The sequence below is a fragment of the Semicossyphus pulcher genome, unplaced genomic scaffold (genome assembly GCF_022749685.1).
Source record: "Semicossyphus pulcher isolate SPU_LCO1_2020_fin unplaced genomic scaffold, fSemPul1.0.p SCAF_13, whole genome shotgun sequence".
Taxonomy (NCBI): Eukaryota; Metazoa; Chordata; class Actinopteri; order Labriformes; family Labridae; genus Semicossyphus; species Semicossyphus pulcher.
Window position 1 is genome coordinate 6,979,792 of NW_027211637.1, and position 26,381 is coordinate 7,006,172.

The window sequence follows — 26,381 nt, forward strand, 5'->3', positions numbered from 1 at the left end:
TGCAATTTTAAATCTCAGACTCGCATGTTTATCCAAGCGGTACAACTGTAACGCAACAGTGGGGTTCATGAGAGAAGAAAATGTGGTGTCAGCAGCAGGTCATGTCCCAGGGCAAGAGTAATCAAAAGGCAGATGACAGTGCGATCTCTGTTTAATAAATACAAACATCTGAGCTGAATCTGAGTGTTTCATGTTTACTTTTCTCTCACGGTTTGATTCTGGTCGGTTTGATTAGAGAACATAAATTATAAAATGTTGATGTGTGTGTGCATGCGTGTGTGTGTGTGTGAGAGGAACAGAAAATCTTTGCAGTAAACAAGCACTCATTAGAGGAAGGATTGGGTACAGACAGTTCCACTACAGTATGTGGAGTTCTCGTCTTTGTACAAAATGCTCAAGGATGCAGGTCCCCAGTCGGCTATTTGTTCTGAAAAAATTTAAACACAACATATTTGCAGTTATATTATGAGAAAAGACCTGAAAATCAAACAGAGGTCCCCACTTGGTTGGTGTAGCTACATAGTCCTTTGTTTGTATTGTAGGCAGGAATGTGTGTGTTTGGGCGAGTGTTTATGGCTGGACACAGTTTCCGCCTGCAGGTAATGAAACACTCAATCATGTTTATTACAGGTTCCACCTCTGGAATTAAACCGTGCAGCAGCATTATAAGGATATCCAGGCGGAAGTCTAAACATCCTGGTACTGTTTAAAACAAATGAAGCATTCCTCCGCTCTGTTTGGTGTCAATCATAAATCAGTCTTAACCTAATTCAATTTAAGACTTTATCGCTCCACTAATGCAACGAATAACGCCGACACAGACACAGAAAATCAGAGCTTTTCTTTTTTTATTTATCGAAAATGAGAGAACAACCTTCAATTAAAATCCCAGCTCAGTGTTTATCAGCATAAATAAATAAAAGTACAAAATAAATAGGCTATTAAATACAGTATAAAACAACAGGCAAAAAGGAAGGAGTTTGCTCTTTGATGAAGGAACTCTCAAAATGTTTGTAAAGGCAGCAAAAGTAGGAGACGTTGCTTTTGAGAGTGGTGGTAACTTATAGAAAAATAATCAGTTTGGTATTATGGTAAATAGTGAAATCATACAAAATGTACAAAATGTAATTGCAACCAGTAAACCAGAGTAATAACACAAATATCCCTTTTCCAAAGACAGACCTATCAGCTACTATAGAATCAGATACATTTGAAAATACAGTAAAAATTCAAGTAAAGGAAGGTGTACATCAGTAACACAATGATTTGCAGTCATCAATCAAGAGCACTGGAGAAACTGTCCACTATACACTTCCCACTCCGCTGAGAGCAGCTTCTTTAAAACCACACAGAAGCAAATTCCCTCCGCTGTTTCACAAACAGGTACTTTAAAAAAGTCTTTGAATTTCGAGCTCTAAATTGTCAAAGCACGTAGTTTCATCCCATCAAAGTGTTACTCAAACCCACAGAAATGTGAATATTTTAATATTTCTACAAGACTAAATGAGACATTGAAATTGCAAACCAAACCATGATTACGTATGAAATTATTTCAACCACAAATCATCAGTAAATGTGTTTTAAATTCCTTTGGTAGGGGCTTCATCCTCTCCCTCTCTTCATTACTGGGATGCTACAAATAGAGATGTGATGCATTCTAATGGAAACTTATTTCATTCACACAACATCTCACTTAGACACCTTTACATTTTGTTCAAGATTATGTGTGTAATTTTAAAATGCAATGCTGCGACAAACAAAGACGATGAGATTCTTGATCCAAGTGCTACATTATAAAATTGAATCCCGATGTTTTAGGTAATTTCCCAAACACAAAGAAACAAAACAAAGTGAATCTGTACAAATCGAGTACCTCATATATACGCTCTCTTTTCTCATATAACATCACTTATATGATTATAGCTTAAATTCTGCGCAGAGCCAGCAGAAGGCCAGAGACAACAACCGGCCCTACTGTGTTTATACACCTAAGCAACACAGCCTCTTTAACTTCGGGCCAGCTCAAGCTAATTTCAGCCCTCTCAATGCTCAATCCTCATTGTTCTGACAGGAAGAGGACCAAAGTGCCAATTAAAGGGAGACGCTGTGACATCAGCACCAACCACAACCTGAGCCAGGGCGGGACTCTGCTGCTTCCACACTGACTGTGCGTCCCTTGTTTGTTGGAAACTGAATTGCAACAAGCTCGGGGTGCAAAGTTGTAAAGTTGAAGCTGTTCCCAGAACTGGCTGGATTGTTGATTTTTACAGAGCAGGAATGTGAAATGAAGAAAAATAATGCATGAGCAGTGGATCATATCTGTACAGAAGACATGGATAATAAAAAATAGATATCTAAATATACAGTCTACATGATACATCTATTGTTGTATATTTTGCTCAATTCCCGTGTGAATAAGATGAAGAAATCAAAAATGTACAGATGGTTATTATGATTCAGTCTGCCCCAGGATGGCACAGTTCTGTTGGTCCTGCCGTTCCAAAGCCGCCCCTGCAGTATCGCTGCTGCTCCGCTTAGAGTCCAAGGGGCCGCCTGCTTCAGTGCCCGAATTTAACTCTCTTAGTTGAGGATCACACTGCAAACACGCTCAGGGTGCTGGTCTGGTCCTTTAAACCCAGGATGCTATAGGCGATTCTTTTCAAATGGCCAGGCAGTCTCACCCCAATGTTTTTTATATCCCTGTAAAAGAGAGAGACATGAAAGAATATGAGAGAGCTGTGTATGGATTCACACTTTGGACTCGTTCCAACACCTTTAAAGCACATCCTTCCTGTCTCTCACGCCTTGTAGTAATCTGTCACTCATCCAGCGCCACAAAACGCAATGCGACTCCATCCTTGTCTAGCTTGATTGCTAAACCAGTTCAGAAAGTCTGGCTGTGTTCCAAGTTAATAATCTACCAGGATTTTATTTTCTTCACTGTCTTCATCATAGACCTGCAAAAGCCCTGCAACACAGCAGTCAAAAGCCAAAGTCTTAATTACAGCTTTAATTACTTAACGAGGATTCTCCCTGTTGACCATGAATCACTCGTCTGGCAAGCAGAGGGTGCGTCGTAAATAACCGCTGTTTTTTTCCAAGAGTGCTACCAGATGCCCCGAGATGGAAACATGGGGCCATGAAATCACACCATTCTCTATGACAAATACTTCAAAAGCGTTGTCTGCTTTAGACTCTGCCCATCTTACCAAATCATGAGCAAGACCGGCTGCGATATGTATACCATGAGGGGAGGGGGGATGGTCCTTTTGGCTGCTCATGTGGTTACAAAAGGCTCTGGCCCTCGTTATTGCCCCAAAACAACCCAATATTGCTGCTTCACTGACTCTTTTTTCCCCCTAAAAGGTTGAGACCATTTCATTAAAGTGCTCCCTAAGCACTCCTACACATCTAAGAAGATCCAATTGCCTTAAACTGCCCTGTGATACGTTCAGGGGTTACTTTCTGAACGCACCTCTTCAATCTTTCTAGAAGAACAAACGTGCCGACTACGGGGCTTCAAATGTCGTCCATCTATTTCAGTTCCTTAATCTCTTTTAGTCGCTCCTGCTCCACAGGCAATTCTCTCCTCTTCCTTCCCTCCTTTAATGTTAAAGAAGCCACAACGGGCCTTTGCTCTCAACAGGCATCACTGGTGGTTTTTCGGGGCTCTAGCAATAGTGCTGCTTGTGTGTATGTGGGTGAGGGAGGGATAAGAGAAAGAATGGAGAGAGGAAAGAAGAATAAGGACTGCAGCAACCACACGCCACCACCAGCCTACCACAAATGAGCCCACTCCTTCTCGTTCCCTCCATTACTTTTTCCATCTCAAACATTTCTCAAGTTGTAACTGAGGTTGGAGATTATATTGTGCGCAAACTATTCTGCCGGCAACATTTTTTCTGGATAACATAAATTACTCAGAGTGGGTTCATAACAAACTTACTCTAGGGTGCAAAAACATGCCCGTGCATTAGGATTTAAGGTTTAATTCATTGCATGATTTGACAACAAAATGTTCCACGGCAAAAACAAACTTTACAATGAAGTTATAATGTGGCGTCAACAATAAGTGATCATGCCGCACTTACTCGTTCTTCATCTGCAGGACCTGGTCCATGGTGACGACCCCAGCGTGCGTGAAGTTCTCACTGTACTGACTCATCTTGATGGACTCCAGCCACTCAGACACCGACCTGAAGGGGGAACCGTCCGAGCCGCTGGTGCTTGGCAGGCGGATGGATACGCTGCAAGCAAAGCAAAGTAGATCCAACGATAATAATCAACAGACTTTCCCACAACAAAGGCAGATAACTGAGGTCTGTAATTACTGTACAGGAAACCAGTTGGTGATAAAAACCAGTTGGAGCAGTCAGGGCGAAAGCCGATCAAGATACAAGAACGACAGTCTTTTGTCCTTTCTCATCGTTTCTGGCTTTCTTACAAAAGGGAAAATATGCATTCAGGCACACAGTCGCAACAGAGCGTTTGTAATCCCTTGCCAGGAGTGCAAACACATTTCTTTCATTGGCCTCGGGGTTAAGGTGTCAGTCGGTCCTTTTAATGGTTTAAGTAGAACATCTTAAAGCCATTCCCTTTCTTCACCAAACAACCCTTAACACCCGGCCTCTTACTTCAATTAAAAGGGGAGCCGCTGCAAGAGCTATGTTCTGGAGCATGTCCCGCCCGGTCAAGTCTCAAGACTGTTAAGACCAGCAAAAGTCAAGTCCCTATGTATTCAAGACAAGTCTGAGTGAAGGCAAAGCTCACCGAGAGCAAGTCACAAATCTTTAGTCTCATGATGCCAAACTTTAAAATCAGCTTTTTTAAAATGATTGTTTGTTCAGACATATAGTGAAAAATCCAAAGTGCCGGCTATAATATTTATAAGTTTGTATTGCTCAATGATTTTACATGACAACATAAGTTAGTTTCGGGGTCCCGCTTTCGATCTTATTCTGCAAATCAACTATGAGAAAATACCGGTGCTTTAGGTATCTCTCTAAAGGTGAGAAAAAGGCTGTATCTTAGAGGAGACCAAATGACTTTGATGTTGATGCTGTATAAATAAACAGATAGATAAGATGATAAATAGATCTCACCAACCAGAGAGGAAACTGTAAAAGTGCTTAAACAGTTGGCAGGAGACAAAAAATGACTGAAACTGTAATATATAAGGCGACTGCAAGAGTTTTAGTTACAGGGTTTTTTCAAAAGTAATATTTGCTGATAGTGGCAACTACTGAAGAGTCAGCACTGGAAAAATATGCATTTCAAGCCCTTAATCTGTTTTGCAAATAAATCTTACCGTGGGTCAAAGTCAGCAATGGTCTTCAGGGAGTCTGGGCTCCTCAGCAACTTGTCCAGCAGGCTGACAATGTCTCCAAAGCGTGGCCTCTTGGAGCGATCCTGGAGCCAGCACTGCAGCATCAGCTGATAAACGGCTGAGGGACAGTCCATCGGAGCCGGCAGCCTAAAGGCCTCATTGATAGCCTTCATTACCTGCGAGAAGATGTTCAGGTTACTAATTAGATCTTCTCCCACTATCAGACATGTAGTGCAATCTGTGAACCAGCTGTAGACACTGAAAATTACCTCATGGTTACTCATGTCCCAGTAAGGCCTTTCTCCAAAGGCCATGACTTCCCACATGACAATGCCGAAACTCCACACATCACTCGCTGAGGTGAACTTCCTGTATGCTATTGCCTCTGGAGCAGTCCAGCGAATGGGGATCTTACCTCCCTGTTCAGGCAAAAAAAAAGCTTCATGTTAGAGACAAAAATACAAAAGCAGGACTCAAGAATCTAAAAACCAACACGGCCGCTCTGACACCACTCCTCACTCTGTGTTGTTGACATATACTCACACTTGTGGTGTACGTCCCCTCAGGATCATCCTCCAGCACCCTGGACAGGCCGAAGTCTGACACTTTACACTCCAGGGTGTTGTTGACGAGGATGTTGCGGGCAGCAAGGTCGCGGTGCACGTAGCTCATGTCAGAGAGGTACTTCATACCCGCGGCGATGCCACGCAGCATGCCAACCAGCTGAAAGGAGGCAAACTCGCCATCGTGATCCTGATTGGAGGGGAGAAAGGACACACTGCTTTTATTTTTGTGATCAAAGCAAGAAGAACCATGGTAGTACAGTAGATGAGCAAGGCCCAGAGATATACTGTGATATAAAATTGACGTAGTAGAGATAATTGCATCTGCAAAAATGTTATGTTGGAGACTTACCCTGAGGTATCTGTCCAGTGCTCCATTCTCCATGTATTCAGTAACGATCATTGCATGTTTGACTGCAAACACACAAAAAAAGGACAGATTAATTTTCAGAACTGGCCCAAAACAGGAGCAGATAAAATAATAAGTAAAGTAAAAAAAGCGCAACAAAACTCACAGAAGTCCTTACATTTGGTCACCACCCCCTCCAGGCGAATGATGTTCTGGTGGGAGAACTGGCCCATGATGGAGGCCTCACTGAGAAAGTCCTGCCTCTGTTTCTCAGTGTAGCCTGGCTTCAGCGTCTTGATAGCCACTGCCACCTCTTTCCTCCCCGGCGCCTTCAGATTGCCTCGGTACACCTCACCGAACTCCCCTGCAGGGAAAGAAACAACATCAATGGAACAACTGAAAGAGCTATCAAATGTGTTTGATATACGTATCATGTCTCTAGCTGCAGGGGATTCCTGTGCAGCGTGAAAATGAGGAAGTCTCTGCGTCTGTTTTGCCTGCGGCTCTCTCACAGAGGTGTGTTCTGGCTGCGTGTTGAGAGACATTCTATTTTGTTTAATTAGTGGATGGCCTGTGGTGTGGAAGCATGGGAATCAGCTGTCACATGAGGAGAGCGGAGGGGGGGCATGGTCGTGGGAACCGGGGAGGGGGTGTATGTATAAAATAGACGGTCAGTTCAAAGGGTAAAGGTGGTCGCACTTGAATAAACGTTTAATGAAAGACCCGGGCAGGGCTGGGGAAGGTGCTCTGATATCCTTCCAAACACTGTTTCAGCAACACTTTCTTTGCAAATGTTCGTCAACGTGAGCCAAAAAAACATGGATCCCACAGCCAAGAGTTGCCACACAACAAAGTGTCTCAACTTGTTGTGTGAGAACTCAGCCAGATAGATGTTAATCTCGCTAAAGTAACCAGCCAGTCAGCCTTTAAAGCTGGAGAAAATGCACAATATAAACAGCGAATTTGAGGATTGGAAAAATCTTTCAACATCTCTGACTTAAGCCCCACAGCAGATTGTCTCAGCGGGGTTGTCACTCACCAGCTCCAATGACTTTCTGTTTGGTTATGTGGCTGGGGTGGATTTCAGTGGCAAACTTCAGGACGGCTGTGTTGGGGTCCTCGTATGTGTGTGGATCCACGTAGGTCTTCAGAGGCTTCAGTTGCTCTGTGAGAGAAAAAAATGAAACATTTAATTTATTAACTAAATAAAAGAATTTAAAAAGAGTGCAGTAAAGAAATGAAAGAGATTTTCTGTTTACCTGAGCTGGAGAAGTAGGTGTCCTCTGGCCCCTGCCTGGTGTGAGAGTTTCTTCTCCTGAAGAAACGGATTAAAACCAAACTGTAAATTAATATCACACTTTCAAGAAAAAAAAACGCCTTTTGTCTTTAAATCATTTGCCTGCTTTAATATCAATGGCACATAGCAACCTTTGTAGCCATTTTTCAAGATGTTGTAAAGCTTTCAAAAGGATCCCGACACTGGGGCAATCGGCCTTTCATACAGAAGCAGCCTTTTGAAAAAGGCTGACGATAGTGTGTGTTTGCTGAGCCGATTTTAAAGACTGAAAGAGAGACAAGCAGGCGGGAGGGAGGTGGACAGACGGGCTACAGTCTGCTACAGTGCAGGCTCAGGTCACTTCTACAAAATGCCTGCAGTCCGGTTTAGAAAGAACCAAGCGCCTCTTATCGCAAACAATGTACCACCCCGGACCAATTTCCTTTTAAAGGCCCCAACACTTACTAGAAAATAACCATTCAGCAATGACAAGGCGCATTCAAAGCAAATTCTTCCCTAGTGAGTGCTGGGACACAGATCCAGATAAAGAGAAAGAGAAAGTTGGCTAAAGGAAGAGAGAAAGCGAGAGGTGAGGAGAGACTGAATGCAGAGGCCATTTGGAGGCCCCACAAAGGAAAGGCAGAAGAATGAGAGAGGAAGCCGGTGAAGCAGGTCCATTCTGACCGAGCACCAGGGCAGACAGATACACAGACACGGAGAGCAGCAGAGGGGAGCGGTTACTCACCGTCTGCGGAGGAATAGGACCACAAGCACGATGAACAACATGGCCGCTCCTCCAACTGCTGCACAGAAGATCACTGCTGTGTTGTTTTGAGTGAGACGTTCTAGAAAAGGAACGTAAAGAAAACAGACGTCAGAGAAACTTCCTGAAAGAAAAAAGTTTGTGAAACTTTATTTGATACAGGGTCGGCTTTGTACCTTCATGGGAGGTCTCAAACTGTTCCTCCATGCCGGAGCCTCCTGGGCTGCCATCGCTGGTGAGGGCCTGCACCCTGAACAGGTAGGCTGTGCCCGGGGCCAGTTCGTTGATCTGCACAGAGTTCTTCTCCAGTAACAGCACAGTGTAGGTCGTCACATCCAGGTTATCATCCTGAGACACAGAAGAAGACAAAGTTTTTTTTTAACATGTACTGTGAAGTTGTTGCGAATGGATTCTCATGTTTATGTCACAGTGATGGTCAGATCAGCTTTGACTCTAAATTGATTGGTATGCAATTTTTTGCACTCCTTTTCAAACACTTGTTTAGTCATCTCTCCAGTTGGATATTTTGCGTACACCCCAACGCCATCTTTATATAAAACATCTCAGAAACCAAATTAAACCTGCAGAGCAAAGTGACGCACCTTCTTGCGGTAAGTAAGTTCATAGCGGATGGGCCGCAGTTGGACCCTCGGTCGGGGGGATACATCCCAGGAAAGGGACAAGCTGGAGGAGCTCCTCTCAACCAGTCGCATCATGGTAATCTTCGGGGGATCTGTGGACGGAGGGTGGAGAATAAGTCATCGGGATGTGTAAATCTAATTAAAAAATGGCCTACTGATATAGATAAGAGTTCTCACTCTTGCTGCATGATTCGACTGCCCCTGCCTCACAGATAGCCTCTATCATTCCTGCAGCACAGATAGCATCACTTCACTGCCTCATATCAGCAGCTCTCACCTGTGTAGTGCAGAGATGTAGTCAGAGCGCTGGTGGAACGTGGTCCATGAGCTCGTGGCATCGCCTGACTAGCAAACACCGACACGCCGCTATGTGCCTCAACGGTGAAAGTGTAGTTGAGGTGAGCATCCAACTCGCTCACCGACACCTTTGTGTCAGTGAGGCCGGTGCTGGCTGGCTCGTAGCGGATTTTCTCGCCACAGGCCTGGCACACGGCGCCCTCGCAGCGCTGACATTCGATGTTGTAGGTGATGTCGCTGCGACCTCCCGTGTCTTTAGGCGGGCTCCAGGAGAGGAGGAGTTTTCCCGGGGAGAGCTGGGTGGTGGTGGCAATGAGGTCTTGTGGGGCAGAGGGAAGGCCTGATGGACCCAGATAGGGAGAGGGGAGAGGATGTTAGACCAAAACACAGAAGAAGAGAACCACAGGAAGAAAAACATGGCTCATGCCTTTCTTACTTGATAGAAACACTTGAAAGTGTAACAAAAACATTTGTGGTACTTTGAGGATGTTCAAACATTCAGATTTCTTTATTTAAATCACATAAAATGTGTGCAGGGAAATGTTTCTCAAGTCATTGATGACTAATACTTCAACATTATCTTATGCAATGTAACCATTAGAGATGAGGTGACTCTTTACCTGAGCAGGGTCCAGTAGGGGGGTCGGATGAAGCCCGGTAGAAGCCATCCATGCAGGGACAAGAGAAAGCCCCAGAGTCAAGCTTCTGGGTGTTGGCAGGACATGGCTCACAACTGTCAGCGGACGCTTCGGCTTTGAAGAAGCCAGCCTTGCATTCTGTGAAAACAAAAAATGATTCACATGAGCAGGTGAAAAGGGACAACAGTGGCTTCAGGCAGCATAATATATTGCACAACGCGCCGCCAGTTCCTCCAGATCATCAACGCTGTGAACTTACATGCAACCAAACATGAGCTAACAGGTTATTATGTCAAGATTAAAGGTCTGATTTGTGACAGTGACAGAGACGTGGGAGGGAAAACAGAGGCGATGTTCTGCTCAGTGTTGACTCTTCTTTTTATAACACTGTCCACTGCAGCGAAGACATTGCTCACATGAGCTCAACCCTGAAACAAAACGCAGACTCCCTGCCTAGCCGGCACTCCTACTCCTTACTGTTCTAACCACCAACCCCCTCTGATTCTGCTGTCTTACCGTGTCTCTCTCAACAAACACAACCAGTCGTCCCACATTCCACGACAGTAAGTCTGTCAGGCACCAACAACGACGTGAAGGGACCCAAAGCAGAGCATACATTTGCACTTAAATTGTTTAGCACCTAACAGTCTATTATATCATTTCTTTCAGAGACCCACATGCAGACCATTGTAACTGTATCACCAAGATCAAATGACACATAATTTCACACGTCCAGCCCGGGATAAAGAAATACAGGTAAAGCATCCAGCTGTGCGTAGCGGCGGTGAAATATGAACTTAATACGGTGTGAAATTTTGGCGAGAGCTTTCCATAAAGGAGAATGAAAATGAGACGGGCCCCCCTTTAACTCTGCGAGAGCATTCCAGCGGCTGCTGCTCCATGTCCTCACACCATCGCACATTCATCCAACCAGCTACACACACACACACACACGTTCATGCATGAACTGCACACATGCACCCACGCCCGTATGTAAGCACAAAGCACACAGACATGTATGCAAAGCACACCCGTGGACACATGGGTAAATCTGACATCAGAAGAAGGATTATGTACGCTGCCTGTCACCTGTTCATGTCCTTCTGCCAAGTCCATTCAGCAACACACACATATGTAAACATACACACACATTTCCTGCCTTCCAAGTCGCCTGGAGCGTTTAAATAGCTCATGTCATAAGATGTTGACAATTCAAATGAGAGCCAACATGCAGGCCAAAGGAAAACAGAAGAGGAAGCACGAGAGAGCAGATAGAAACCAAAGAAGAGAACGGTTAGAGGAAGATCAGATAAGGTAGAAAGGGGGAATGATTGCCAGTTGAAATGAGATTCATGCTTTCAGTGATTGAAAGTCAAAGGCAAAAACACACATTCAATGTTGGATTCCAGCAGAGGCGAGTTGGACAGAGGAACCAAGGACGAAGGCGATATCAGATTCACTCAGAGATACTGTCTCAGTCTCCGTCTTTCATTGTGGTTCATGTAAAATGAGGTCCATTTGGAAGCCTCAAATAAACACAAGACGGAGAGCACATGGCTCGCCTTCCATTTAAGTCATATCAGGGGGATTTACTCAATTGACCGTGATTTTCTCCTCATCTCTTTTCAGCTTCTCCTCACATCGCGGTTCACAAAGCTGCTGTAAAGAGGTGTCTATTAACTGAAGAGCTCAGCGACAATGGGAGAACGAACCCCACTCAGCATGAGAAGAAGTTGCAAGTTTTCGCAACAGACTTGCACGTTACTCAATCTTCCCCTCAAGAAAGCATCTCTCCTCTCCTGGCCAGCTGTTCCACTCACAGCCACCGCTACTCATTAACGCGAACGAGGCCGAGGTTGGGCGAGGCAGTAGAGAGGTGCTGCGAAGGAACAGAAGGTCCAAGAAAGAAAGAGAGAGGAATACTGTATCCTGCTGAGGGCTGAAGAAAAGAGGGGAGAAAGAAAAGAGACAGGCCGGGGTGAACTCCTCCATTGAGAAGGGGCAACAGCTGCTGCCTGCAAACCCCAATTCATACCCCTACCTCTCCTCCTCGTAATCCCCGAATTCCTTCCTCCCCTCCTTCTCTCCTCCCAGTCTTCACTTAAAAAGGCGCCCAGCTAACCCATTAACATTGCTATTCACCACTGACCAACAGGCACAGAGAATGCCATGCCATTCAAGTGCTGAAAGAGAAAACATACACACACAAGCATTGCAGATGGGAATAGCCGAAATGCCACATGGCAACTGAATAGAGGAGGACTAGCCTCTTTTTGGCGCTACAGCGCAGGCTGCAATGCATCGTGGTCAGGACTGCGGAGATGATGGCCTTACACTGTGAGCCGCCTCTATAATCAAGATGCATTCCAGTGCACACCACCCATCAGGAGCCCTGTAGCAGAGTGCCTCTATTACAGCTCCAGTTTCAGCCCTGCTTCTCCATGATAAAGGTGATTGAGTTTGTGTACCTTAAACATATGAGTCACGGTGACAGTTAAATAACTAGATGACTCTCTGCTGAGGTATTTAACAAGAGGATTCCTCGACAAAAGAGCAAAGTCCGGTGAAAGGAAACCTCCTGGTTCCACAGAGGAGGTGGAGCGCGACTTTGGATTGTTGCTGGACACAACAGGAAACAGGAAGAGTGCGGCTGATGCAGCCTTCCTTCCTTCGGCAGCCAATCAAAGCATGGAAACACAACGGAGCACGAGCAAATGACGAACCAGCGCTGAGACTATGAGACAGAATAATAACCGTAAAGGAAGCCAAAATGTGTTGACCTGACATGAACATGGGCTCTAAACGAAGGGAAGGGGAGGGAGGGGGGCTCCTGAGATGAACCCTTTCGCTCCTTTGAGTTAAAACATATGACAAACTTAGACCGGCCATTTTTTTCCTTCCTTTAGCTACAGAGTCAGGAACTGTTTGTCATTTGAGAGGCCCTGTGTGCCTTGAGTGGCTCTGTGTTTGTTTATTGAGACCGAGTGCAGGGGCCTGCTATATTCTGGGAGCAAGAGTGGCTCTGGAGTAGGAGCCCCCCCTCAAGGACCCCCCCCCCCCAGGTTTGTCGGCAGAAGTTAAGATGGATGAGATGGCGACAGTGATGAATGCATGCACGGATAGATGGATGAATGGGGTAACATGGTGGCTTGACAACATAGATCGCCCTCAGGACTGGAGGAGTAAGTGGTCGGGGGCCCCCCCCACAATCGAGTCCGGCGCTGGGCTTTTTAAAAAGGCAGAAAGGTCATGTCTGCCTCGGGGTAGTGAGTAGTGAGTTAAACTGTGCATGGCTTACAGGGAGTCAGTGGCCAAGTAAAACAAACACATGCTCGCAGTAAGGAGGAGGAGGAGGAGGAGGGAGACAGACGGTGAAGGTTAAATTCAGAAGTATGGCCAAGGAACAAAAAACATCTTGGAAAAATAAATTCATAAGACATAAATACAAATCTTTATCAGCTACCCAGATATATTTCCCTGCTTTGTCTGCACCCTCATCTACCTCACCCCGTCCTCCCAAACCCCCTCATTTCATTCCCCCAGTCAGTCAGACCCCTAATTGCAATATGTCATGTCATTTTGTTTGTATGCAGGGTGACAACATGTCATTAGCATTTTGGGGGAGCTGGGTTTTGTTGGAACAATGGGGCTCTCTGATGGGGGAGGTGAGCCGGTAACATGAGCCAGGGGTCACAGAGGTAGAGGAGAGGAGGGGGGTTAGTAAAGGTGTAGGGGCTGTTAGAAGTGTGTGCATGTGTGTGAAGGAGGCATTAGTCAAAAGGATTAGCTGACCGATGGAGCAGCTGTAAGGGCATTACATCTGTTTTACAATTGCACTCAGGCTTTCATCTGGGGCTGTTAACAAACACAATAAATTCCCTGATCCCCTTTCTCCTCTCACTCCCTCTGTCCACTCAGGCTCAAGGAAACAGGGAGTGATACAGGGAGTGAAAAGGTGACTCAAGGAGGCGAAAAACTCAACGTGGTCTGATCGTTTGACACCCATTCCGGCTGACATGGAAGTCACAGCTTTCAGAGGCCTTTTAGTTGCACCGCAGTCATTTGGTTGCATTTCTCCACGTTGCTGGTCAAAGCCAGACAGCCAGGTGGCAAACACAACACCATTTTACTACAGCACGCTGAGCCGACATGTCACACTCTGCATGCCGACAGCCGTCTGCTTCCTGGTTAGGGGGGAAGAGGCCAAAATGGGACCAAATGCACCCACAAACAAAAAGACTTATCAGGCAGGACAACAAAATGGAAAGTGGCTGAGCGAGGCCGCTCGGCACAACGCGACAATGGAAAGCCCTGAGCCAACGGGTCGGGGAGTCACCCAGGGATTAGGTGACCTCCGGTTTCCGCTGCGGACTCGTCCTGTTAGCCGTGAAGGGTGGGTGGGTGTTGTGTTGGGCTGGGGAGGGGATTGGGGGGGAATGACTGACTGACATGGGGGAAGGAAAGTGCTGACCTCACACACCAGCAGTACAATACAATGTGCTTCACACACACACACATATACACACACAGCCTCGAGGCTCAGGAATGTCACATAGAGGAAAAATGTCCCAACTTCCCAACCACAACCAAAACACACTCAAAAAAGCCAAGAAATGCTGAGGCTCGGTTATTTGACTAATTGCAGACATTTAGAAACTAAATTTGCAGACTGCATTTAAACACAACTCGCTGCCCGATAAAAGAATCACATGTGCTAACACTTGAAAGTAACGACACTAAGCGCTGCTCCAATCTTATTTTACGATACATCGATTGTGTAACAAAAATGTTAAACGATGTTGCTTGTAGGCTAGATCCAACAAGAATACGGTTCTTAACTTTAAAGTGACATTTTTGCCACTTTTCCCTCTTGGTTTTTGTTTGCTCACCAACACCGTTAGCAGCTAACATGAAAACATCGAGAAAAGCTGGAGATGCAGATATTTTTGGTAGAAGCCAAACCACAGCTGAGAGACGCGTTAATATTTGATTGTCCATCAGCTGACCAAGAAACAAAACTCTAAATGAATGCACATGTTGCTTTATGTCTGCAAGGTGTGATAATGGTGATTGAGCCTATGGCCCACTGATGAAAGCCTTTGCATTTGCAGAATTACAGACTGGGTGTCTGTGGCGACTTTCACAGAAATAATACAAGCGGCGCCCAGTTAGTGACACGTTTTCCATCACCAGCAGTGGTTGGTCTGCCAGAGAGGGTAGGCGGAGCTAAGCGACTGCTTTTCCGGTCTCTGCGAGTAAACAGTAATCTACTATGGCTGAACAAACAAAGAAAAAATTGATAACTACAGATACAACTTCAAAAATATTTAAAAATCCAAAGAAAAAGAAACAAACTCGACGCTCAGATGAAGGCAAACGGTCTAAAAAGGAAAACGACCGTCAGCGAGGAAAATCAAGAGTTACAACCAGAGCCAACCGTGGACGTCACACATGCAGCACTGTCTGGATATCTGGGAAGTGTTCTTCCGCAATTATCGCTTATCGCCACAGATGCCGCCAAAGAGAACGAAAGTGAAATCTTCGAGATGACAACTTTAACACCAAAAAGTTGTCTCATTTGTCATCACACGTTTTGCTACATGCTAATGATATGCTCAGGAAACAATCTGTGGGTTTATGTTCGCCTCTGTCCTCACTGAAAACGACCAAGCAAAAACTGAGTGTCATTACTGTGAGTTCGTAGTGCATCCAAAGGTAATCGCTGATATCTCGTGTGTTCTGACACATCAAAGGCTCCTCCATCAGAGTGCACTTTTAAAACCACAACAGTGCAATTTGCTCTGATCCACATTTAGCAGTCACAGGGGCCATAAGATCTTAGCTTCGCTACATTTCCTGTCATCTCGTTCGCAGTAATTGCAAGTGTACTGTTCTCTCCGAACACTGCCCAACAAGACGGTGCATGACACCACTTAAAAGTTTTTTCAGTCTCCCCATTATCTAACCAACTCCCTCAAGTTCAGCCCCCCTAGGCAGATGGTACCTTGGCAGGAGATCAGAGGGAACTATAAATTCAAAGTAATCACGGTGGCTTTTGGGTAAAAGCAAGAATATATCCAGACTGAGATGTAACATGAGCAGCGTTTTCCGATAGGTGACTTACAACCTACAGCTACAGGGATCAAGAGTCGAGGATGTTCGGTAGAGCAGAATATTTCAGTGTGGGGATTATCCTGCAGGAGTGAGATGATTTCATTACATGAAATCCAGCGTAAGCCAACTAAATCAGAACACTGACACACTGAGGTGTGGTGCTGTGTTCACATGTCTTTGTATACTCTTCTTCAGATGAGCTGAAGTTTTTAAAAGGTTTGGGGTGATAATTACAAAGCAGTTAGCTACATGTACAAGCAGTTTAAAAAGGATTGGCCATAAAACAATTGATGTCTACATTCCCAAATCCAAACTTCCTTCATGAGTTAGTCCCAAACAAAATAAGAAACTGTCAGCTGAGGTTCACATTTTAAATCCACTGAATGTTTATGCCTTAACTACTATGTGAACCGGGCCATTTATTTTTCTCCGCTACTCCGCTTCAACTCTCCAGCTGGCAGCATTGTTCAAATTTAGCCTCTATTTATCTTTACGAGTCAGTCTTGGACAAATGTATTTACCAGAGAGAGGAGAACTCAGCACAGTCTAAATAGTCCCATCAGGGCCGTGTGAAACGGGATGTTTAAACTCTATCGGTGTCATATTCATGACCCGCATATCAGACAGAAACAACAAAAACACAACACATGCAGGAGAAACTGTTTGTTTGTCAATTTGTTGTACTTGGGAAAGCTTGCGCAACCGGGTACATTTATTGAGTAAATCTCATGAAGAAGACTGCTGAGAATTATGCGCTGAGATAAGAAACTATCAAATAAATAGAAGATGAGAGGCGGAAAATTGGGGCTTAAATAGAGAGAGGCTTCAGGGACAGGAGAGGGGGGAGAAGTACAGGAGGGCACAAAGACAAAAAGGCACACAGAACCTGTAGTTACTTCACTTAAAAAGCACAAACACACCCAACTCAATTACTACCCATACAAATCACTCACCACAGCATACAGTCATCCAACTATGAGTTAGTCACCAACTGTTTGTTACATCAGCTGAGGATGAGTATGGAGACACGGACGCAGAAGGAAGGAGGGGGAGAGGGAGCATAGTTTACTGGAACCTCTCTGGCGAGAGGAAACTTCTTTACGGGAACTTTTTAGTGGACAGTTGTTCCACCGAGACACCAAAACGGCTCAGAGCACTTCATATATTCCACATTATATTTCACATTGTGTCTCCACATACAAACACAGGCCTGTGGAAACCATGATTTGGGATTAAGCCGTATTTGTTGAGGCTTTAGAGCGGCTGACGAGGTGTGGACCTGGACGGTTGAACACAAACCCAAGGACCAGCCAGGGCAGCCCCTGCTCCTTTGTGGGGTGACACACGGTATGCCGTTCTATTGTGCCGGGGAGGATTATGGGTAAGGAAGGGCGTGATTGGGAACGGAGGAAAACTGTGTCAGAGTCAACAGTGAGTCACAAGTGGAAGCCCACAGCACGTTGTCGATTTAAAGCCAACTGCTTAGTTGCACAAAAGTTGAGATTGATTTTCCAGAATTTAAATATAGATTGTTTATTTTCTCACTGAGAGACTGAAAGAAGAAAATCCTGCTACAAAGCAGGTGCTGAGTGAAGTAAATCACAGAGTACACACACTGGGAGTCGCCTCCTCCATGTTTTTTTAATTATTGTTATTCACTGAAAATATCTGATGTTAACAAATTTCAGTTATGGAAAATTACTATGTTTACTAAAGTTTCAATGTACTTTCTATGTTATGTTGCTTTGTGCGCGTACATACTAAACTGTAAATTGTAGTGATGTAGTCAGATTAATGTTTTACATTAAATATCATGCATATTTTGGTATAAACTGTCAGAATACAAATTGAGCTCGACCTCAGCTAGCCTCATTACGATGCTGCCTATATGTTAAATCATTAGTGCGCTTGGTCATAATGCAGTACGACTGTCAGACAGTGGCTGCAGCGCATCTGAAGGCTGTTTACTAACCGCAATTAAATAACAAAAGAAGAAGAAAGCATTAGTGCCAGGTGCCAGCAAAGCAGGTGTGGCGCTGTGAGATTAGGAACAGGAGAAAAATGCAGAGACTTCTGCAGCCGTCAAAGAGTTCTGTGTGAAACTTGTCGCAAAAAATAAACGAAAACGAGGTCAAGTGCAAACTTTGAAAGGTAAAACTAGCAGTTCATAAGTCAACACCAATATGCACAGATGGGGTGGGACAAAGTATCGATACAGCAATATATCGTCGTCCTCACAGTTCCCAATGAATATCGAACAGTCATTTTGCTAGAAATGCCCATCCCTAATACGTTATGTTATAACACTTATTCTGCATTATGAGTAGATTACTTTTCAAAGTATAATCTACTTATGATACTCTTGTAATTTGACCAATGTCACATTTTGAATGCAGGACTTATAAAATTATAGAAAAAGTTTTAGTTCTCCATAAGCAGTTAAACAGTTAAAAACGTAAGGGGAGAAGAAGCCCACAAACACAACAATAAAAAGTTTAAATAAGAAAGTAATTAATGTGAACGTTTTCCTGAGGCCTTCATCGTGTGCTGATCCTGCTAATAAACATAAACCCTACCAGCAGCTTGAGCTGCGCGTTCTCTGGTTCCAATGCATTTTGTGTTTGACATTTATGTCTATGGAGAGCCAAAATAATTCTCTTTTATGGTAGTCTGTGGTGCTTTCATGAAAACAAAAGGCCGTTCTGTGCCTCACCACAGCTGACTGATATGATTTACAACCGGTTCATAAAAGCTTTTACATTTATAGCTCTGTGGTAGGTTTCTGCGGCACAGGAAGTGATGCGTTTTATCTTTAGAGTTTGTTTGTCCGAAAGTCGGACTCTGAAGTTAAAATGAGAAATGACGGTCACAGAGAGAAATGCGCCACACGCCACCTACAGAAACCTCAGCAGGAGAGTTTGAGCAGAGAAAGCTCCTAGTTTGACGTACGAACGGTCGCTGAGCCTGAGAGCGCTGATGAGGAGGCAGTGACAAAAACCAGATCGTCACAGATTTCTACTTTAACAGGTCCCACAGTGCAGAGGAGTCATAAAACTGAGTGAACACATCAGTGAACATGGAAACTCTCAACTTTAGAAAGAAAAAGCACCGCAATTGAAGTTTTGTGGTTTCTCCCCGGACGGACCCGCAGCACAGGAAAGAAGTGGGGAGAATGATTAACTGTGTGTCTGTATGAGATTCCTCTTTAAGCCCTTCCAACCATTCATCTTGGCCCCGCACTGCTGCGACCCTGTGATTCATTTCCACCTTCATTAACAACTGCCCTCGTGCGTCTCCCGGCCTCTCATTTGACTTCATCTCGGTGGTTTTTTGGTTGCTTTGTTTAGTCATTTTTATGTGAGGGCTTGACCCGGAGCTGCTCTTCCCCCTCCTGGGAATTCCACAGGTCTGGAGTAATGTTGGGAGGCTCCTCCTCGGCAAACTGATCAGGAATGTACCAAACAAGAGGGAAGAGGAGTTGGAGGTGGAGGTGGGCTCCTCCGGCCTCGCGGGGGAAACACAGTGCTTCATTGTTCTCGTACCTTTACATTCCATTCCTCACCTCTCTCTGTTTTCTAATCACACCCCTCCACTAAACACAACCCTCTCTGTCGCTTTTGTATCACTCCTCTTTCATTCCTTCCTGCCTCTCCTCCTCCGCCTCCTGCCTAATCATCTTACCTGGCACTTTCCTGCAGCAAAAAATGATGTACTGACAGAAAGCTTCATCGCTTTTAACGCTCTGTTGCCAGTGGGAGGAAAACTTTGTGGGAAAGCTAATCTATTACAGAGCCGGCTGCATGTAGATTTACAACTCTAGAGTAAGGTGTGTGTTCTGTTGTGTGATTAAAGCATCTGGAAATTTGGTTTGCCAAATAAAAGTTGAGAGTCTCATTATGCATCCCCTAAAATCTGCGTGAAAAAAAACAGCTCATTTAGACCCTTTCTCAAGACTGTGGAGGCGTGGCCCATCACATTTTGATTGACATCTACCTGGCTTATCTGTGCAGCAACAGCGCATAATAACATGAGCATAATGCAGCCCTTCACAGTTTCAGCCCTCTGAGTCAGACTGTGAGGAGGAAGCAGAAGCCCTGCCAGCTGAAAATCATTTTAATTGGTCACTGAATCGTGAGCTCCACAACTCTTTGCTATAGCCATATCATAGTTAGCAGCTAGCATGCACAGCATGTGTTTTCAAGGCTATTAATGCAATGCTTTATGATGGACCTGTAGCGTTAATGAGGCAAACTAAGTAATCAACGTGGCCGTCAATACTTTGCCCAAAGATGACGCTAACGCTCGTGTCAACAGCCGAATAGCTTCCGTGTGATTGGATGATTGGATTGCAGTTTATTATCTAATAAATATCAGAGCAGACCCACACCCAGTTCCAAATGTAATATCAGGAAAGGTCACAGAAACTTCAACAACACTTTGATTTTTGATTGAAACTAATTTTCTACTCATTTTTAGTTGCTGCCTGTGATGTACGACCCTACATTACACAGTTAGAAGGCTAACGTGGTATTCAGTTTCCAGTGGCTTTAAAAGTATGCACACCTGTGTGTGTACAAAAGAGAGTTCCAGAAAAAGGGGGAGTGGAGGGGTACTCAGGGCTGACGGGAGTTTGAGGGGTTTGTCACAGAGCAGATTTCAGCAGGCCCTTGCATGCCAGCCTGTGTTCTCTGCTCACACACACACTACACTCCAAAGCTGAGGCTCAGGTAATTCATGGAAGCAGAGGGAGAGATGGATGCGGCTCAGACAGAGATACATGTATCCAGCGTGCCCCAGCACAACAGGAGGGCCTCTTTTTTCTGTGATGCTCGAGATGAACAAAGTCAGTGAGCCCCCTCCAGCCCCCCCACCAGCCTTGAAGATGCTAATCCATCACAGTACAGTAGCCCTCTGGCTTCTTTGATCACTTTCAGTCACACTGACAGCCCTTCCCACAACAATAAAAGCTCTCTCTACAGGACTTAAAACAAAACTTCACTGTTGCTACAAAATCAAAGGACTGAGTTATGGTTGAACTATATTTCACAGCCATATCAAGATAAGAGAACAGATGATAATGAGAGCGCAGGAAATTACCTGACGCAACAGGCTGTGAGCTACACAGTATGTGAAAGGTTGTGAAAGCTGTTTAAGCTTTGCACCCTCACCGCCCAATCTGAGCCTTGATGACTCAACGGACATATGATTATGTTACACAAGCTAAACATCAAGGCTTGAACAAAATTGTCCACAGAACTGTACATCTTCGATTTACCACAGAAACTCAACAGCATATTTCTTAATTTTATAGGTATCGCTCCAAGGTCAGGGATGATGCCGGGACTTGTACCAGAAGGTCTTGGCATTCCTTCCATTGCAGAAGAGTTGTGTTAGCCAAAGGGAGAATTCCTTTTGAACAATGATAATAACACCTATTATAAATATCCACAGTGTGCCATATGGACTTGTTTTACAACCTATGGTAATTAAAATAAAAGCTAAATGGTGAGTAATGTTAAATGGTCCGTTTAAGAACACTCTCTCATGGGAACAGTGTCCTGGGTTTACATGCAGACAGGGTGAAGCGCCCAGGGACAGAAAGACCTTCACAAATACCAAAGATTCAAGAGCACGCCCTTACCTTGACACGAGTCTTTGACTTCTTCATAGCCTGGTTTGCACTGGCACTGTCCAACTGGCACAACCCATTCCCCGTCCACAGTGCAGTAGATGCGAGGCAAGTCCTCGATGATGGCGTTCTCCACGCACACCCCGCTCACTTCCCGCAGCGCCTGGTTCTCACCTCCGGCCACGGTCTCAGGGAACGACGCAAGGCTCTTCACTGTGGCTGGGCAAGTTTTGTAGTAGACCCGGAGGGAGAGAAGAGCCACGCAGGCTCCGATGTCTTGGAAAGCCAAGTAAAAACCTTTTCGAGACAGATTCTCCACCACACGTGTCTCAGTGTTGATACGTTGACCATTCTTGTTGGTGATTTCATCAGGTGCTATGGTGGCCACTTTCCTGAACTGTCCCTTGCGGAAGGTAGTTCCCACGTCTGCATCTGACTCGGACGTGAAGAGGTTGAAGGTTTCCTTGCAGGTCAGCGAGGTGGCATCGAAAGAGTTGCAGTCACGCACGATAAACTGGAGTTCAACAAAAACCCGTGAAGCCGACGGACGCCGCTGGATGAAGGTGGTCCGCAGCCAGTTGTCCTGCTCACGTTCCCCAACATTGCAGACAGAGTAGGTGTAGAACTGCGAGCCGTTCAGGGTCCTCTGGACGACCTCCCACTGAAACAAAACCACACAAACCAACAAGGTTAGAGGTACGGGAACGAACCCCTGGGGAGCCCCGGAGCATACTGGGCGTAGCCAAGGCAAAAATGAAAGGGCACCAAACCTTCACATGAGGGTTCAACCACTGTAATCTGAACCTGCAAGAAAATACTCCCATAGCTCTACATGTTGCTAATTAGTCCCCCTTAATATTTTAACTATCCTTCACAGCAATAACACATTTCTGCGCATGGGGAACTTCACTTTATGAGCCAGCAAAATAATACAGAAAGCCTCAAGGACTTTGTGTGAGTGCGAGAATGCATTTCTATCATTTCACAGATACCAAATCATGTCCAATTCAGTCTTTCACGGGCTGTTGCTTCTGCTAACATGCGGCCCAAACAATGGTTTAGTTTGCATACTATATGCGGCCACAAAGATTCCTTGGAAGAAAATGGACAGCATGTTTTTTAACATTATAATCTTGAGGAGCGACCGGCCCCCACAGGAGCAGAGCCTGTGGTTTGCTCTCCGCGTGTAGCCACTGTGCTATTAATTAAAGGAATGTGCTTTGTTGGCCGAGTGTGTGGCTTTGTGTGTAAACGTGATGTCTAACAGCAGAACCGACACCTCTATTAAACAGCTGGTGAACATTTTTTATAAGTGGCCTTTAAAACTTGGAATAATAATTATCATAAGTGATGGTAGTTACATGAGAAAGTGGGCACAATAAAACATGTTTCCAGCACAAAAAAGAAAGAACACCTGATCCTTATTAGAGCAAGAAGAGAAACTACTGTGATCATTTAAAGGAGTGAAACTCAGGAAAAGTTGGGTGAGCCACTGTGAGCAGCACGCCTGCACATGCCTTTGAGTCATCAGCACATGAAATGCGGCTATTTACAGAGAATTTGCATGAGCTTGACTGGTGAATTACTTTGATACCTCCGAGTCGAAGGCACAAACGTCTCCTGTGCACTGGAGATAACCACAGCGTTTAGGTGCAATAATTAAACTATGTTCTTGACACGTCTCTTAACGTGGACATTTCACCCCGCTGTAGGAAAAAGGTAGCTCTGAGTGACTGGCTGCATCTAAAACCCCTCCCCCTCTAAAAAGAGGTACCACATGCTGCAAACTTCACTAAAAGTTAATTGCTCTCTAACATACAATTCTGGAGCTGAAGCCTTGAAACCGCAAGAAGCCACAAGTATTCCCAGTTGGGAGCTAGCAGCTATTCTGTCTGCCTACGCTTTGGTGCAGCTCAGACATGCTCTGCAGGCAACTCCTAATGTGACTCCTTTTCAGATCCATACCGGAGCAACCATTAGGCTCTAACTGCCAGATTTTATAGAAACCTGACATATACAAACACTGAACAGCGAACCACAGAAGTCAAGTGGTCAAATATTTCTTTGCACAGGAGGCTCTCGGTTCAGCCAGGGCCCTTCCTGTGCATTTTCCCCGTGCAGTTTTATCCTGAGGCAAATTCCAAGAAGAAACGTGGGAGCTGAAGGAGAAGCAGGAGCGATACTCACCCCCGGCTTGTCTCCCTGGTCTAAGGGCCATGTCAGCCAGCCTAGTTCACCTCCTGTTGCCCTCATATCCAAAAGCACCTCTGTGGAGACATAAGAAGCAGTCAGTACATGAGGAAGAACTTTAAAAGTCACCAGAAAAAAGTCATTGAGACTAGGAATAGTAGGAATAAAAAAGAAAAAACAGATATTTTTATTTTAGTTTCCAATTTTACAAAATAACTTATTTAGTTTAGAAAAAAGTTGCTCCAAAACTTTGGCTGTATCAGTTTTATGTGTAAAGTTTAGATGCCCACACTGAGTTTCTTAATGTAAAACTCATGGGTATGAATAAAATGAGCATTGTATGCAAAATTTAAAAAGGCCAGAGGAATCAACACAATACAGAAAAAAAGATAATACAGCAAGTATTGTTAAATTTCAGACACAAATTGCTCTCGAAAAACTCTCTCCAGAATTCACCTGTTGGTGTTACAAAGTCTAGCTCAGCGCACATGCAGAGAAAGAACCCTCGACTGAATTGACTGTTAATAAAACAAATACAACTGCAACAAGAAACACGAACAATTCTTAAAACCGACTTTAGGCTGTCACAAACTTCGGGAAGTATGTTTCCTGCTTTTAAACTTTCTTAAAGGAGGCTCCCCGCATGGCATGCGTGCTTCCCTTCAGCTTTAACAGAGTTAAGAAAACTTTTGGAGTTAATGAACACATGCACTCACCTTCTTTGGTCTGCAATGTAATCAGTATGCCATGAATGAGTACGTATGAAAATAATAAAGGTCTGACTCCTGCAAAGAAATCCATTTGGCAAACTTTTCCTTCCTCTCTGTCTATCTCTCTGCGCTCCTGGGCTTGGCTGGGACCCTGCACTGCTCTGCTGCTCGGAGGTGAGCGCTACTCTCTGCTGCTCATTCACAAACCGCCCCACGTCACAGACTCCGCCTGCAGGAATGTGTGTGTGTGTTCGTGTGTGTGCGTGTGTGTGTGTGTGTGCGTGCGTTTTCACTGGCGGGGGTGGAAGGAGGAGGGTGGCACATGAGAAACTTTTGCAAGCTTCAGGGACTGTCGGAAATGTACCGATTTGTCGTACTTTTGGATCGAATATGAGTAATAAGTCGTAAAAGTTGAAATTCCAGGAGCCGCTGATGCTTGTTTGTGCAGCGTTTTTTTTAAACTATAGCTGCAAACTCTTTGTCTCATATTAATTAGTCAACAAGAACCTGTCCAAACATGTTGCTATCTGTTGAATTGCTGGCGACAAAGTGAAAGAACAGCTGCAGGATCGAGATAATATCATTAAGACAATGCGGTACTTTGTTAATCATTCACCACTTTAGTGTAAGTATCTGTGTCATTTTCTTGTCCTTTGCTCCTTATTGTATTGAGAGGTGATAAGCTGTGCGCGTTCTTTGTAGTTTGCAAAAAGAGGTGGTGTATTAGGAGTCTTTACTCAAGTAAATGCAGCATTAAAATAGAGATAAATAGCCTACTCCAAGAATGAAAGTTCTGCATTCAAATTTTACTTAAGGAAAAAGTCGACAGTATTATCAGCAAAATGTTTAAATGTTTAAAGTGCTCATTATGCAGAAACAAATGTGTTGTGTAGTTTAATTCGTGGCAATAAATAGTATTAATAATAAGATAATAACACCATTCTTTATTAATCCCCAGAGGGGAAATTTGGGTGTAAGACAAAGTAGCAGGAAGGTAAACACAAACAGAAATAAGAACACAAAATAAAATAAAATGAGGTAGGCTATGTACAACTGGTATACAAAAGTGACAATCTAAAGTGACAGTTCTGACATAAAGTAATGTACAGTATTCTAATGTAGTCATATATTTTGTCTGTTAAGTCTTTAATTTAAGTTGCAAGTACAATATGTACCAACAATTTTGACTTAAGTTCACCTACTGGATGTATGACTAGTTTACAGCACTGATAAAAAGTGCTTATCTAATTGTCTCTTGCTTATCAGCGGCACATCCATGGAGGCCTGAGATACTGAAGTACTGCAGCCTGATGAGGGTCAGATTATGGTAGTAGATTTACATAATGAATGAAGACTTCAGTTAAAGTGTGTAGATCTATAGAGGACATGTTTAAATATAGTATGCACTACTGCTGAAACCATTAGTCAGTTAGTTGATCACTAGAAGTATGTCATATGTAATCAATAGTTTAATTGATTTATCAGGTTAAAACACTTGTTGGTTCCTGTTTCTGAATTTTTTAGGAAACTGGTGGATATTTTTTACCGTATTGCTAAATTCTATAAAATAAACTATTCAGCATTTAAACCCCACAAAATATTGAAAGATTTATTATTGTGATATATTTTAATTATAATGAAAATTATCTTTAAATGCAGGCCTTTCTGTGTAAATGTTCAAGTGCCAACTTGTTAGCAAACCTCCTTAAATCCAAAAGTAGTGCAGTTTACAGGGCGCATTTGAAGGCATCACAACGCTGGTTACAGTTTTACCTACCTGGCTCTCCAGCAGCCTGCAGGGCTGCAGAATCATTTGCATGGAGATATTGATGTAGAATTGTTTGCCACGCTGAATAGACCAGAGGAGGGAAAAGTAGCGGGAGCC

General features: G+C 44.3%; 1 protein-coding gene across 2 annotated transcripts; it reads right to left on the minus strand.

Annotated features, from left to right (window-relative positions):
- Nucleotides 1–851: 851 nt before the first annotated feature.
- On the minus strand, nucleotides 852–24,638 carry epha2b (eph receptor A2 b). 2 transcript variants are annotated; one of them, XM_069659474.1, is made up of 17 exons: nucleotides 24,503–24,638; nucleotides 23,784–23,863; nucleotides 21,609–22,257; nucleotides 9,836–9,991; nucleotides 9,196–9,555; nucleotides 8,880–9,010; nucleotides 8,454–8,625; nucleotides 8,260–8,359; nucleotides 7,498–7,553; nucleotides 7,278–7,403; nucleotides 6,417–6,602; nucleotides 6,242–6,303; nucleotides 5,870–6,079; nucleotides 5,596–5,745; nucleotides 5,309–5,502; nucleotides 4,092–4,247; nucleotides 852–2,700 (listed from the first exon to the last, which is right to left on the minus strand). In XM_069659474.1, exons 1-17 carry the CDS (start codon nucleotides 24,585–24,587, stop codon nucleotides 2,592–2,594), a joined length of 2,982 nt encoding a protein of 993 aa, XP_069515575.1. In that variant the 5' UTR covers nucleotides 24,588–24,638; the 3' UTR covers nucleotides 852–2,591. The 2 variants fall into 2 exon arrangements, with proteins under 2 accessions (XP_069515575.1, XP_069515574.1); XM_069659473.1 differs by having other exon boundaries at nucleotides 6,405–6,602.
- Between the last annotated feature and the right edge of the window lie 1,743 nt (nucleotides 24,639–26,381).

Coding starts and splice junctions, on each gene's coding strand:
- epha2b (XM_069659473.1), bottom strand. CDS start 24,587: ATGGATTTCTTTGCAGGAGTCAGACCTTTATTATTTTCATACGTACTC. Junction 7,554..8,259: donor GTCCTATTCCTCCGCAGACG/GTGAGTAACCGC, acceptor CCGTTTCTTCAG/GAGAAGAAACTCTCACACCA. Junction 4,248..5,308: donor ATTGCTGACTTTGACCCACG/GTAAGATTTATT, acceptor CTTTGCTTGCAG/CGTATCCATCCGCCTGCCAA.